General features: G+C 56.8%; 1 protein-coding gene across 3 annotated transcripts; it reads left to right on the top strand.

Annotated features, from left to right (window-relative positions):
* The first annotated feature begins 261 nt into the window (after nt 1-261).
* Nucleotides 262-12,251, top strand: SLC25A23 (solute carrier family 25 member 23). 3 transcript variants are annotated; one of them, XM_030293507.1, is made up of 11 exons: nt 262-563; nt 1,682-1,808; nt 2,391-2,478; nt 2,773-2,884; nt 3,933-4,091; nt 4,182-4,334; nt 4,503-4,610; nt 5,592-5,759; nt 9,226-9,376; nt 10,367-10,547; nt 10,842-12,251. In XM_030293507.1, exons 1-11 carry the CDS (start codon nt 408-410, stop codon nt 11,062-11,064), a joined length of 1,626 nt encoding a protein of 541 aa, XP_030149367.1. In that variant the 5' UTR covers nt 262-407; the 3' UTR covers nt 11,065-12,251. The 3 variants fall into 3 exon arrangements, with proteins under 3 accessions (XP_030149367.1, XP_030149382.1, XP_030149376.1); XM_030293522.1 differs by having other exon boundaries at nt 263-563; nt 10,812-10,933; XM_030293516.1 differs by having other exon boundaries at nt 264-563; nt 10,911-12,251.
* The last annotated feature ends 329 nt before the right edge of the window (nt 12,252-12,580 follow it).

Genomic DNA, 12,580 nt, shown 5'->3' with positions numbered 1-12,580 from the left:
CTCTCTACTTCGCCCCTTGGGGCAGAGGGTAAACTGAGGCACGCAAGGCAGAACTCTGAAAGCAGAATTGAGACCATTGATCTCTCCAGCCCCCCTCCCCAGAATGAACCCTGGCGCTTCCTAGGCTGTGCAATATCAGAGCATCCCCGACACACCGCCCCACACCCGCAGCTCCGCCTCCGGCCCCCTCCCCCCCATGCGGGTCGGGGGAGGAGACGCCAATTCCGGCGCGGGCGGCGACGGTTAGCAGTCACCGGCTCCTGCAAGTGCCAGAGCCAGGCGGGCAGCGCGGAGGCTGCGGTGGCCGTGGCCGCGGAGCTGGCCCTGCGGGGCCCCGGGGGGGAGGGGGAGCCGCGAAGCCCCCGCTGAGGCCGCCGCTGCCGGGCCTCCCCTCCCCCCCGGGCGCCATGCGGGGGGGCCCGGGCGATGCGGAGCGGCGACAGCGCTGGGGTCGCCTCTTCGAGGAGCTGGATAGTAACAAGGACGGCCGCGTGGACGTGCACGAGTTGCGCCAGGGACTGGCTCGGCTGGGCGGGGGCGACCCGAACCGCGACACCCAACAGGTACCCCCGCGGGACCCCAGCCTGGCGCGCGGCGCTCGGGCCCGGCCGGCGCCCGGGAACCCGAGCCCCTGAATGGAGCGCCGCCGCTGCCTGGGAGTGCCTGTGGCTGCACTCCAGGGCCGGTGCCCAGCCTGAGCGTCTCTGCCCCCCTACCCCTGCCCACCGTGTCTGGGCCTAACGGGTTCGCCCCAGACCGAGCCAAGGAGGCCCCAGGCCTGCAGTTCGGCTGCCAGCACCCGGTCCCCACCCCCGTCGCCGGTGCTTCGCGGGTGGGGGGATGGCTGCCAGCGAATGGAGCCCGTCCGCTTTCCTGCCCACTGCCTTGGACACACCCTCCTCTGAACTCTCCACCCGTCCCAAGACCTACCCTGCTCCCGCCTCAGGAGACACACCCTTCCCGTCCGCCCTCCCCTCCTCTGGGCACCCACTGCCCCCCACCCCACCCCCAGCAAGCCGCCCAGCCTCTCAATGTTTACATCTCCCGACCTGCCCATTCCAATAAGCCTGGCTTAATGCCCCAGGCTATCCCAGCCGGGGATCCTGCCCGCCCACACCCTTAGCTGGGGGTGTAGGAAAGCAGGAACCTGCCCCCAGACCTATGCAGGTGTCCCTGACACCTGTAGCCCCAGCTGCCACTGGAGTGTCTCCACAGCATCTTGAGGCCTCCAGTACAAGCCTCCGCTTCCCAGGTGGGAGGACAGAGGCCCGGTGGGCTCTCAGCTTGGATCTACCCCACATTGCCCAGAGCTGTCTCTAACGGGCGCTCCCGGAACAGCCATATGGACAGGTTTTTGGGTTGTTGTTGTTTTTTTAAGAGACAGCTGGGAGGACAGGCTTTCAGAGACAAGAGCCCAAGGCTACCTACCACTTCCCAGCTCTGTAACCTTGAAAAAGTTACTCGACCTTGGAGAGCCTCAGTTTGTTTGCCAGGAAAACTGGACAACTGCTTTCCACCCCACCGCTCAACTGTGGCTTGGGCATGTTGCTGAGAAGTGAGCCGGCGCCTTCCCCTGCTTTAGGTTCTGGGGGGGCTCTGAGTTCCCTGGCCATGAGCTTGCCGTGCCCCCTGCAGATGGGGAGCAGCCATCTGGAGCTCCCTCATCCCTCCCCCCTGCCAGGGCAGTTCCCCCGAGGGTGACACTGACCCACACGGTGGGCTGGACCTGGAGGAGTTTAGCCGCTACCTGCAGGAGCGAGAACGACGCCTGCTGCTTCTGTTCCACAGCCTGGACCGGAATCAGGATGGTAAGGCCCAGGGATGGGCTGCAGGGGCCCTGGAGACACCAGTGGGGTTAGAACTGGCAGCGCTAGGAGGAGGGGGGAGGCCCACTTCTCCCTGATGACTCACGGGCTATTTTGGGAGCTCTCCTCACCCCCCAGCTAGGTGGTTGGGCCCATGGGCCCATCCTACCTCCTTTCCCTTCTGGGATGCGTCCCCTATTATTACCCTTATGTTTCTAAGGGACAAAGATGCCCCATATTGCTTCTGGATTCCCTAGGACGCATAGGCACCCCCCATCCTTCTGGATCCCTAATATTGTCTCTCAATCTCCTATGGCATAAGGACCCCCATAGTTATCCTGGATTCATTCTTTCATTCATTCATGGAACAGAGGAACCCGCCCCCCAACATTTCTCAGTTCTACCTCTCTGATCCCAATGGGTCAGTGACACCCCACCCCACCCTGCTGCAAATCTCACCCTGGGTTCCTGGATCCTCTGGTCTTGCTAGACCATCCCATTCTGAGCTGTACTGCACCTGGGCTCCAGGGTTCCCCCCCCCCCACCCCCCACACACACCCTTTTCTACCTCTGGCCCCCTCCCAGGTCATATTGATGTGTCTGAGATCCAGCAAAGTTTCCGAGCTCTGGGTATTTCCATCTCCCTGGAGCAAGCAGAGAAAATTCTGCACAGGTGAGTAGCTGGGGTTCCAGAATCACAGATAACTCAGGTCCCCGGGACCCCTTGGCCACCTTGAACTTCTAGGCCCCAGGCCCAATCCCAGGGCAGGTGGAGCTGAGAGGCGGGCTTGGGAGTCAGGCAAATCCTGGGCCACTCTCTTCACTTCTCTGAGCCTCAGTTTTCCCCTTTGCAAAATGGCCAGCTCTCGGTGCACAGGGAGTCAGTCTACCCCCAAACCAACCGAACCCCATCCGACCCCCTCCAGCCCCAGCATTGATTCTGTCCCACCTTGCCCCTCATCCCCAGCATGGACCGTGACGGCACAATGACCATCGACTGGCAGGAGTGGCGCGACCACTTCCTGTTGCATTCGCTGGAGAATGTGGAGGATGTGGTCTATTTCTGGAAACATTCGACGGTGAGGTGGGGGCAGCTTTCCCAGCTTGGTGGCCGGGCCTTACTCTGGTTTCCCCAGGGCATGGAGGGGCTGGGTCAGGAGCCTTGAGAAGGAGGAGCTGCTGGGAAAGGTCAAGGGATGAGAAACTCCAGTCCTCTCTTCCTCCGATCAGTGCTCAGGGGACTAGGGACCCACTGCGGGGAGGTCTGGAGCCCTTCAGACCTGACTTTGGGGCAATGGGGGCAGACTGTGGGAGGTGGGAGCACAGGGGAGGAAGAACGCACCAGGTGGGTTACCCAGCCCCCAGCTTCCACCCACAGCTCTCCTTCTACTGGTTTCTGTTTGCCTCAGTAAATGGTTCTATTGCCGAAGGGACTCCCAAGAAAGCCACCTTCTTTGGAGGGTTCACTGAGATCCACTGGAAGGTGGGAGAGGAAGTGCTCTAGATTGCCAGCTTCTAGTTGGGAATCTCTGAGTGATGCTTCCAGTAGGATCTGATGGCATCTGGAGGGGAATCCACACGTGAGATCCGGGGAGATCCTCTTGGGAGATCCAGAGATTCCCATCCTGGGGATCCATGAGGGGGCTTGGTTGGGATGTCTATAAGTGGATTCTAGGGGAGGGGTGATCCCTGGGGGACAGATTCTCTGTGGGATCTCTTGAGGCCCTGGGAGGGATCCACTAGTCTCCTTATGTGGCAGGTCCCTGATGGGATCTCATGTGGCCCTGGAGGGATCTTGTGGAATCCTTGTGTGGGAGATCCTTGGGTGGGATCCCTCAAAGGGGTCTGATTGGCTCTGGGAGGGATCTTTATGTGTAGATGCTTGAGTGGATTCCTTCGCTGGGATCTGGTGGAGGTGTCCAGGAGGGGTGTTAGGATCCTGTGTGGGATCAGGCTGGATGTTTTGGTAGGATCTGGTAGGGGTCCAAGAGGGATCGCCTGGGCTCTCCAAGTGCGATGCACTCGCAGACTCTCTGGGTGTCCTGGGATTCGTGAGGGAGTTACCGTTTAGGGCTGAGTCGCATCTCCCTGCCCCCTGGCGTGACAGCCCAGTCCCTGCGTCCTTAGGTCTTGGACATCGGCGAGTGCCTGACTGTTCCTGATGAGTTTTCAGAGCAGGAGAAGCTGAGCGGCATGTGGTGGAAGCAGCTGGTGGCGGGTGCGGTGGCAGGCGCTGTGTCGCGGACGGGCACAGCCCCTCTGGACCGCCTCAAGGTCTTCATGCAGGTGAGGGGCCCTGGAAAGAGCCCCTCTCCCCCGTCCCAGGCCTGGGGCCCCCAGAAGGGGACCGCAAAGCCACCTTGTCTCCCCACGTAGGTCCACGCCTCCAAGACCAACAAGCTGAACATCCTGGGGGGCCTAAGGAACATGATCCGAGAGGGGGGCATGCGCTCCCTGTGGCGCGGGAATGGGATTAACGTGCTTAAGATCGCGCCAGAGTCGGCTATCAAGTTCATGGCCTATGAGCAGGTGGGGGCAGGCGTGAGAGACCTCAGCCAGACGCGAGGGCTAGTGGGATTGGCCTGGGGGTGGGGGTGGGGAGGGGTGTCCGCAGGACCCCGGGAGTGGGCATCGGCTCCCCTGTGTGGTGCCCACAGCAGGAGGACCTGACATCCTGCCCACCTCTCCCACCTCCAGATCAAGCGGGCCATTCGAGGGCAGCAGGAGTCACTGCACGTGCAAGAGCGCTTTGTGGCCGGCTCCCTCGCTGGCGCCACAGCCCAAACCATCATTTACCCCATGGAGGTGAGAAGGAGGGACCATGGGAGAGGCCCCGTGGCAGGGTGGGAGGCTCGCAATAACCACGTCACTCTGCGGTGTGGTAGACGTTGGAAGTATAGCTTTGCCTCTCCCGGATTCGGACTGTAGCTCATTAGAGAAATGCTGTTTCATGGGTAGTCTGTGTGGGCATCAGCAACTGAGATGTGTCTCCTGGGGATGGTTGCGTTGGTCATAACTGTTTAGGCAGCAGCCGTGGGTTCCAGCCGCTCACAGTCACGCCTCTTCTAAGGATACTGATTTCCAGGATGTTTGTTCCCAGGGGAATCATTTCTAGATGAAACTGTTTTCAGAGAAATCGTTTCAGGTTTCAGGTTGTGCAGTGTATCATGGAAAACTCAAATCACATAAATGAAGTCTGAGGTAAGCAGTTCAGGGCAGGTATGGTGAGTTCAAAGTGTTAGAGACCCAAGTTCCTTCCCTCTATCTTCTTCCAGCACTTCAGAAGGTAGCACCCACCTCATGGACCAAAGTGACTGCTTGTGCTCCAGTCATTACATCCGTATTGCAGTCAAGAAGGAAGAATAGACAAAGGAAAGAACACCTCCCTGCCTTTAAGGATACTTTCTGAGAGTCACACATACCTGTTTTCCTGCTGTTTCGTTAGCTAGGACTTAGTCACATGGCCATACATCTAGGGAAGATGAGAAATGTAGTCTTTATTTCTAGTGGCTCTGTGCTTGCTGAAAATTATAGCTTCTATTATTAAGGGGGAAAGGGAACAAGATATTGGGAGACAGAAGTGGCCATCATATGTAACTCTGAGAGGTGTCAACATTTTTAGGTATAGGGATTTGGGGATGACGGAAGATTCTAAAGTAAGTGGTTTGTTAAATTCCAGTATTGCCAGGGTACATCCTTCCAGAAGTAGCTATTTCTACGTGTCTTCGTTCCTGGATGTGGTGTGTCTGGAGGCAGTTTTTCCAGGGATAACCGGGTTCTCTCCAGGTGCTGAAGACGCGGCTGACCTTGCGCCGGACGGGCCAGTACAAGGGGCTGCTGGACTGTGCGTGGCAGATCCTGGAACGAGAGGGGCCCCGAGCCTTCTACCGAGGCTACCTGCCCAACGTGCTGGGCATCATCCCCTACGCAGGCATCGACCTGGCCGTCTATGAGGTCTGTGGGTAGCCCGCCCCTCCCTCCTTTTTTCTCCCCTCTGAGATTTGCCCAGGGGACACCGTCTTCCCATGGGCCGACTCAGTCGACCTCCAAAACTAGGGAGAAGCGCCATGGGCCCCGGGGAACCCCTTCAGCCATCGGACTCCCAACTCTTGCATTTGCCACTGTGAGAATTCTCATCACTTCCCTTTGCAGTTCAGCCTTCCTGGGTCTCGGGACATGGGAAGTTCAGGGACCACGGTAGCTCACAGACTCATGGGAGCAGGTGAAGATGAGCTTGAAAGATGCCCACCTCCCCAAAGCACGTATCGGACCCCGCCGATGCCTTCTTCAGGGCCTGCCCGTTTCGGCATCAGCTGTCATCGTAAAAACCACACATCTCAGCACCTTTATCAAGACAGGCAGGAACAGGGAGTTTTTGGTTTTTGCTTTTTCTCTTCCAGAGACCTTGTTCATTACTTTTTACCTTCTTCTGGTGGGATCACCAGGTTCCTCGGTAGCACAGCCCCCAGTTGTCCCCAGGCATCCCCCAAAGTCTTTGTATTTGGGACAAGGCCAGCCTCACAGGCAGGTGACCAGGGCGGTTGCCAAGGGCCCCATGTTCAGAGGGCCCTCCCCTTGGTTTAATGCTCTGCTGTTGCTGTCTTGAAATTCCTAATCAGCTTTGGACAAGGGACCTCACATATTTTTAATATGCTTTGGACCTTGCGAATTATGTGGTTGGTCCTGACCTACAACACTCCACACCTGCCATCCATACCTGATGTCCCCAGCACCCAGCATCTATGCAGCCAAATGAGACAAGGCCATCACCTATTCACTCACCTGTTTGTTGATTCATTCATCCATTCATTTATTCACTGGTGCACTCAGCAACTACTTACTAAACATCCAAAAGCACTGGGCATTGTGCTGATTGATGCAGATACAGCATTAAATAACACCATCTTTGCACCCCAGGAAACACCCCAGGAAAGCTCCTGGGGCACCCACTCCAGCGAACAAGGAAGTCAGCCAACCAGCGAACAAGCAGTTTCAGATCCCGCTAAGTTCTCAGAAGATGATAAAACAGGATGTGTAATTGAAAGTAACAGTGGGCAGGGGGTGGAGGGGTCTAGGCTCGCCTCTGAGAGGTGATGTGGGAGGGAGTGTGAACAAGGCAGAGAGTGTAGGTCCAGAGGCAGGCCTGTGGGAGGAATGGAAGTCTTGAGTGGCTTGAAGGAACCAGAGATTCAGCAAGAGCTCAATGACATGGCTGGTGTTTCCTAAGTGCAAGACAAAGCCATTGAGGGCTGTGTGCAGAAATGAGACCTAACTTTATTTGATCCATTCTTCGCCAGAAAAAGGGAGCTGGGAGTTTGAGAAGCGTTGTGCCCTCTTGGAGTTTCAAACTCTTTATTAGTCCTTTAAAGGCTCTGACAAGTCTACAGAGCAGTGATTTCACTGTTTGGGGTTTTTTTGTTTGTTTGTTTTGTTTTGTTCTTTAGCCCAGTGCGGGCCATGCCTATGCAGTCATCAGAACTTGTTTTCAACAGAACAGCTCTTAAAACACTCATTAAACACCAATTTGGCAAATGCTGCTCCAGAATTGCAAAGGCAATAATGGTGAACAGTTGCTTCCAATGTGCTCACTCCATGCTCCGGCCAGACATCACTAATCTATCTATCACAGCCCCGCGGCCAGACATCACGAATCTATCTATCACAGCCCGGAGGCCCTCTCGACACACTTCCGGGCAGCCATTCCCAAGGGGTTAGAATTGACATAGGAAATGAAACTGAGGAGCCATCCCAGTCCCAGAGTATGAAAGAAGGTTCTCGCAGAGGCTCCAATAAGGGATTGGCTGCCCCTAAAGACAGAGCGCCCCACTCTGGACTCAGGTGTGCCTCTGAATGTTGATTCCCACCTGTCTTTTGTGGCTCTGGGTAAGCAGCTTCCCTGGATCCTCAGTTTTGCATCGATTAAATGGAGACGACAGTGGTATTTGTCTTAGTTTGAGGTCTTCCAGAAGCAGGGATGTGAGAGCAAGTAGTTTGGCAGGAAGGTAAGGCGACCAAAACAAGGAGCATTAGCTCCCTAGGGCTGCCTAACCTCAAACTGGGAGGCAACAGACATTTATCGTCACAGCTCTGGAGGTCGGAGTCTAGCCTCGACTCAGCAGGGCCATGCTCCCTCTGAAAGCTCAGAGAGAAATCCTTCCTTGCTTCTTCCAGCTTCCGGTGGTGGCCGGCAATCCTTGCTGCTTCTCTGCTTGTAGACCCATCCATCCGATCTCGGCCTCTGTCACCATGTGGCTGTCTTCCCCCCTGCTACGCGTCTCCATCTCTGTGTCTCCTCTTCTTATAGGGACATCGGTCATTTTGACTATGGGGCCACCCTACTCCAGGATGGCCTCACCCCAACCCATAACACCTGCAAAGACTCTCTTTGCAAACAAGGTCACAATCTGAGATCCTGGGGGTTAGGACTCCAACATATCTTTTGGGAGGACATAATTGAGCCTGTTAGCAAGCAAGCTATCGTGGCGGGCAGGTGGAGCTCAATCCTGGCGAGGTGGCTCTGCAGGCACCTGCATAGAACACGCCCCAGCAGAGACGCAAGGGAGTTGGGGTATTGATACACCCAGTCAGTTGTCTGAAGCTCGCTTCTGGGGGTGCTGGTTCCCCAGCACTTCCCGCCTATTCCTGGGTGCTCAGCACAGCCTTGCCCGGGTCCGGTGAGAGTCCTCGGGCAGAACCGTGGATACTGGCAGCTGGGAGTCAACAGATTTGGGTCGAAATGGTAAGGGATAAGAACGAGGTGTCCACCTTGGCGAGGGTGTTAGTTTTCTATGGCTGCTGAATCAAATGACCACAGACTTAGTGGTTTAAAACAGTGCACATTTATGACCGTGCTTTTTTTTTTTAATTAAAAAACATGTTTTAAGTTTACTTATTTATTTTGAGAGAGACAAAGAGAGAACACAAGCAGGGGAGAGGGACAGAGGATCCAAAGCAGGCTATGAGTTGTCAGCACAGAGCCCGACGCGGGGCTCGAACTCACAAACCGTGAGATCATGACCTGAGCCGAAGTCGGACGCTCAGCCGACTGAGCCACCCAGGTGCCCCTGCTCTCTTATAAGGAGCCTCATGATGACACTGGACCTACCTGGATATTCTAGCATCGTGCCCCCCTTAACCTAATCACATCTGCAAAGTCCCTCCTGCCACGGGAGGTACCATATTCCCAGGTTCCAGGGACAAGGGCATGGACAGTAGGGGCAGGGGCCATCCTTCCACATACCATAGAAGCTGAGCACTGAGTGGCAGCGTGCAGGTACAGTGCTGTGGGGCACCTAGGACCACCGCTAGGGTAGTACCCGCTGCCATGGGGGTGGGGGGGGGGCTGCGGAAGCCAGCCAGCAGGGGGTCTGCGGTGTTACCAGTTCCAATCCAATCCCGCTCCCTTCTCTGCCCCTGCCAGACGCTGAAGAACCGATGGCTCCAGCAGTATAGCCACGACTCGGCCGACCCAGGCATCCTCGTGCTCCTGGCCTGTGGCACCGTCTCCAGCACCTGTGGCCAGATAGCCAGTTACCCCCTGGCCCTGGTCCGGACCCGCATGCAGGCCCAAGGTGAGGCCTGGGTGGGAGGATAGGGCGGGGAGAGCCTCACAACTTGGGCCCCTCCCCCTCATCCCCAGCTCCTGCGGTCCCGGGTAGGCGGAGGGATCTTCCTGGACTTGGATGGCCTTCACTAAAGTCCCTACCTTTCTCTGGGCCTCAGTGTACCCATTTGTGACAGTGGAACAGGGGCCCTTTAGCCGAAGGAGGAGAGCAGGTGCAGCGGTTCCTGGAAGAGTGCCCTAGCGATCTTAGCGGGGAGGGCTGCTGTTTGAGCTCCAATTTGCAAGGCTGGATTACGGGCAGGGGGGAAGCTCAGGTCAAGGAGGAGTGGGGCCAGGCTGGTTATGGGTGTTTTTGTTTTCCTCTGTAGTTTTCTTTTAGGAGTTTCTCCCCCCAACACACACACACACACACACACACACACACACACACACACACACTCCTGGATCTGTTTGGGGAGTTTCCTTGGGAATTTTAGCTTTTGTATTTTGTGATTTTTCTCTGGGGGTGTATCAGTGCATAAGCCTGGGTTCTCACCCTCTGAGAGCTCCCAGGCTGGAAGGGAAGCAAGAGGCTGAATAAATCGTTTCACACTTCAGTATGGACTTAGGGTTGAGCAAAGGAGAAGGGAAAGAGCCACACTTAGACTGGGGTACCCAGGAGGGCTCCCCTAGAGAGCCTGCTTTGGAATGGAGGCTGGAAGGCAGAGTGAGAGTCAGCTGGGAGAAGAGGCAGGGAGATGAGTTCCAGGAAGGGGAAAACGCCTGTGCCCTCTCCCACCACACACACACACATACCCCTTCTCTGTTTCTAATCATCCCCCAACTTGGGCCCTCGAGATCCGGGTGGAAAGGTGAACAGCCATCTCTAGAGTGGTAGGTCCCACTGCTAATCTAACCCCCTCCCTCCTGCTGCAGCGGACAAAAGCCCAGTCCTGGGAGTAGGAGGGGGCAGTGAGAGGGGCCCTTTGGCCTTACCTGGCCTCCCCACCCCTCCCAGCCTCCATCGAGGGCGCCCCCCAGCTCTCCATGCTGGGTCTGTTCCGTCACATCCTGTCCCAAGATGGCGTGTGGGGCCTCTACCGGGGCATTGCCCCCAACTTCATGAAGGTTATCCCGGCTGTGAGCATCTCCTATGTGGTCTACGAGAACATGAAGCAGGCCCTGGGGGTCACGTCCAGGTGAGGGACCCAGAGCCTGCCCCACCCCAATCATGAACCCCCCCCCCCACCTCAGCCACTGGAGACTGGTGGCCCAGCCAATGGACCCCAGGGCCCCCGCACCAAATCACAGGATCCCGACACCTAATCCACTGGGTCCTGCTCCTCACGTCTCAGCTTCCGCCCCCTCCCCACCCCCGCACACACGCTGGGTCCTGGGCCTCCATGTCTTAACCAGGGGATCCCCTACAACCCAACTAATGGATCCTGGTGACCCAACCACAGGACCACATCCCGCCATATCTAAACACCCAGACCCCAGCTCCCTCAGGCCCCAGATCCAGCACCGGGTCCTAGATCCCCAAACCCGCTGGCGGATCCCAGATCCCCATGCTTCCAGCCCTGGATCTCCAAGCTCGGCCACTGGATTCTGGATATCAAGAAGCCTCAGCCACCGGATCCCAGATCCCCTCACCCCAGCTACTGGATTCCTGAATTCCTTTGCCTTGACACTGAGTCCCGGATCCCTCCGCTTTGACTACTGGATTCCATACATTTCAACCACTACACCCTCAACCCCCAACCACCGGATCTCGGATTCCCAAGCCCTGACCGGCTGGATCCTGGCTTCTAAATCCACAGTGTGAGAGCGCAACGGCAGAGCGCGTGGGTCCCGGCGACTGCAGCTGCTGGGCCCCAACCCCTTCACCACAGGCACTGGCTGCTGAAACCTCACCCATAGGAAGGAGACCCCGACCCGTCCAAGCACTGGATCCCAGCCCCTTAACCCCTGGATTCTGACCGGAATCCTCCCAAGGCACTGGATCCTGAGTGCTCAGACTCTAAGCCTAGATAGATCCCAATAGGCCAATCACAGCATCCTGGACCCCACACGCCCCCGTCCCAGACACCCCCCAGAGCCCAGGGCCCTCCCCACTCTCCGTGACACAAAGCCCATGGTCTAAGGAGCCTGCGGGAAGCCCGGGTCCTGGCCTCCTTCTTGGGACTTGTCCAAAGTCCTGACCCATCTAAAAGCTGGCAGCACAGGAAGGAGAGGTCCCTCCCACACCCTAGACAGAGGCTGGACACCCCCACCACCTACCCAGCATGGCTACGCCTCTGGCCCCTGGGGAAACTGCTCCCCCGAAATGCTCTGCAATGTCCTCCGTCCCCTTCCCACCTTTAGGCTAACGATAACCCCCAGTCACTCTTTCTTGGGGGCTGGCAAGGGGGCAGTCTGAGGCTGGGGACACATTAAGGGGACCCCCCCCAAACCCACCCTAGCACTGCCAGCCTCTCCCCAGGCTTCAGGGTTGGGAGCCAGGAGGAAGTCTACCCGGACTAGCCTTCCCTGGAGCCCAGCATCTGCTTTTGCAAAACGAACAGGCCAAATCCCCAAACTCAGTCTATGTCTATTTTTCTACCAGAGAGGAGCAGACATTCCTTCCCCCTCAAATAACCCAACCCCCCCCAGCACCCCCCACTACCCTGTACATTTTGCACTTTATAGTTGGATTCTGAGCTTAGCATAACTGGGGACCCCCTCCCTTCACTCCTCCCAAGTCTTTGGGGAACCCCATTAGAGGACTGCAAAAGAGGAGCTGTGTTGTTTCAGGGGGCTGGAGGACCCCCCCCACCTCCCCTTCCCACCTACACCGAGTCTCACCTCCCCGCCTGTGTGTGTTATTTCCAAGGAAAGAGCAAAAGGATACACTTTCTAAGCTCTTTAGTTGTGGTTTTTGCTGAAAAGGGGTGGGTGGGTGGGGGACCGCCTCAAACTACCCAGCAGGGGAGGGACATGGGCCGTCCTCCGTCGCACGCAGTTCCGGGAAACCAGGAAGTGACTCCCTCTTTAAGCCTCAGTTTCCATAGCTGTAAAGTGGGGGCAGTGAGAAATCCACATTCATGAGCACTTTGGATTTTTCCAGTACTCTAATTACACAAGGGTATTTGTCTGCCCAGGGCTGTAAATTACCACCAACTGGGGCCTTAAAATGGCAAATGCTTTAGATTGAAATATTTTTTTTTTAATTTTTTTTTCAACGTTTATTTAT

This window comes from Lynx canadensis, chromosome A2 (assembly GCF_007474595.2).
Source record: "Lynx canadensis isolate LIC74 chromosome A2, mLynCan4.pri.v2, whole genome shotgun sequence".
NCBI classification, from domain to species: domain Eukaryota; kingdom Metazoa; phylum Chordata; class Mammalia; order Carnivora; family Felidae; genus Lynx; species Lynx canadensis.
The sequence above is the reverse complement of the archived record's forward strand: the minus strand, read 5'-3'. Positions and strand labels throughout refer to the sequence as shown.

What these genes read in the sequence shown, in the direction of transcription:
- SLC25A23 (XM_030293507.1), top strand. Translation starts at nt 408, where the DNA reads ATGCGGGGGGGCCCGGGCGATGCGGAGCGGCGACAGCGCTGGGGTCGC. An exon ending in CGAACCGCGACACCCAACAG is followed by an intron (nt 564 to 1,681) that starts GTACCCCCGCGG and finishes CCCCCCTGCCAG; the next exon opens with GGCAGTTCCCCCGAGGGTGA. An exon ending in AGTTCATGGCCTATGAGCAG is followed by an intron (nt 4,335 to 4,502) that starts GTGGGGGCAGGC and finishes TCCCACCTCCAG; the next exon opens with ATCAAGCGGGCCATTCGAGG.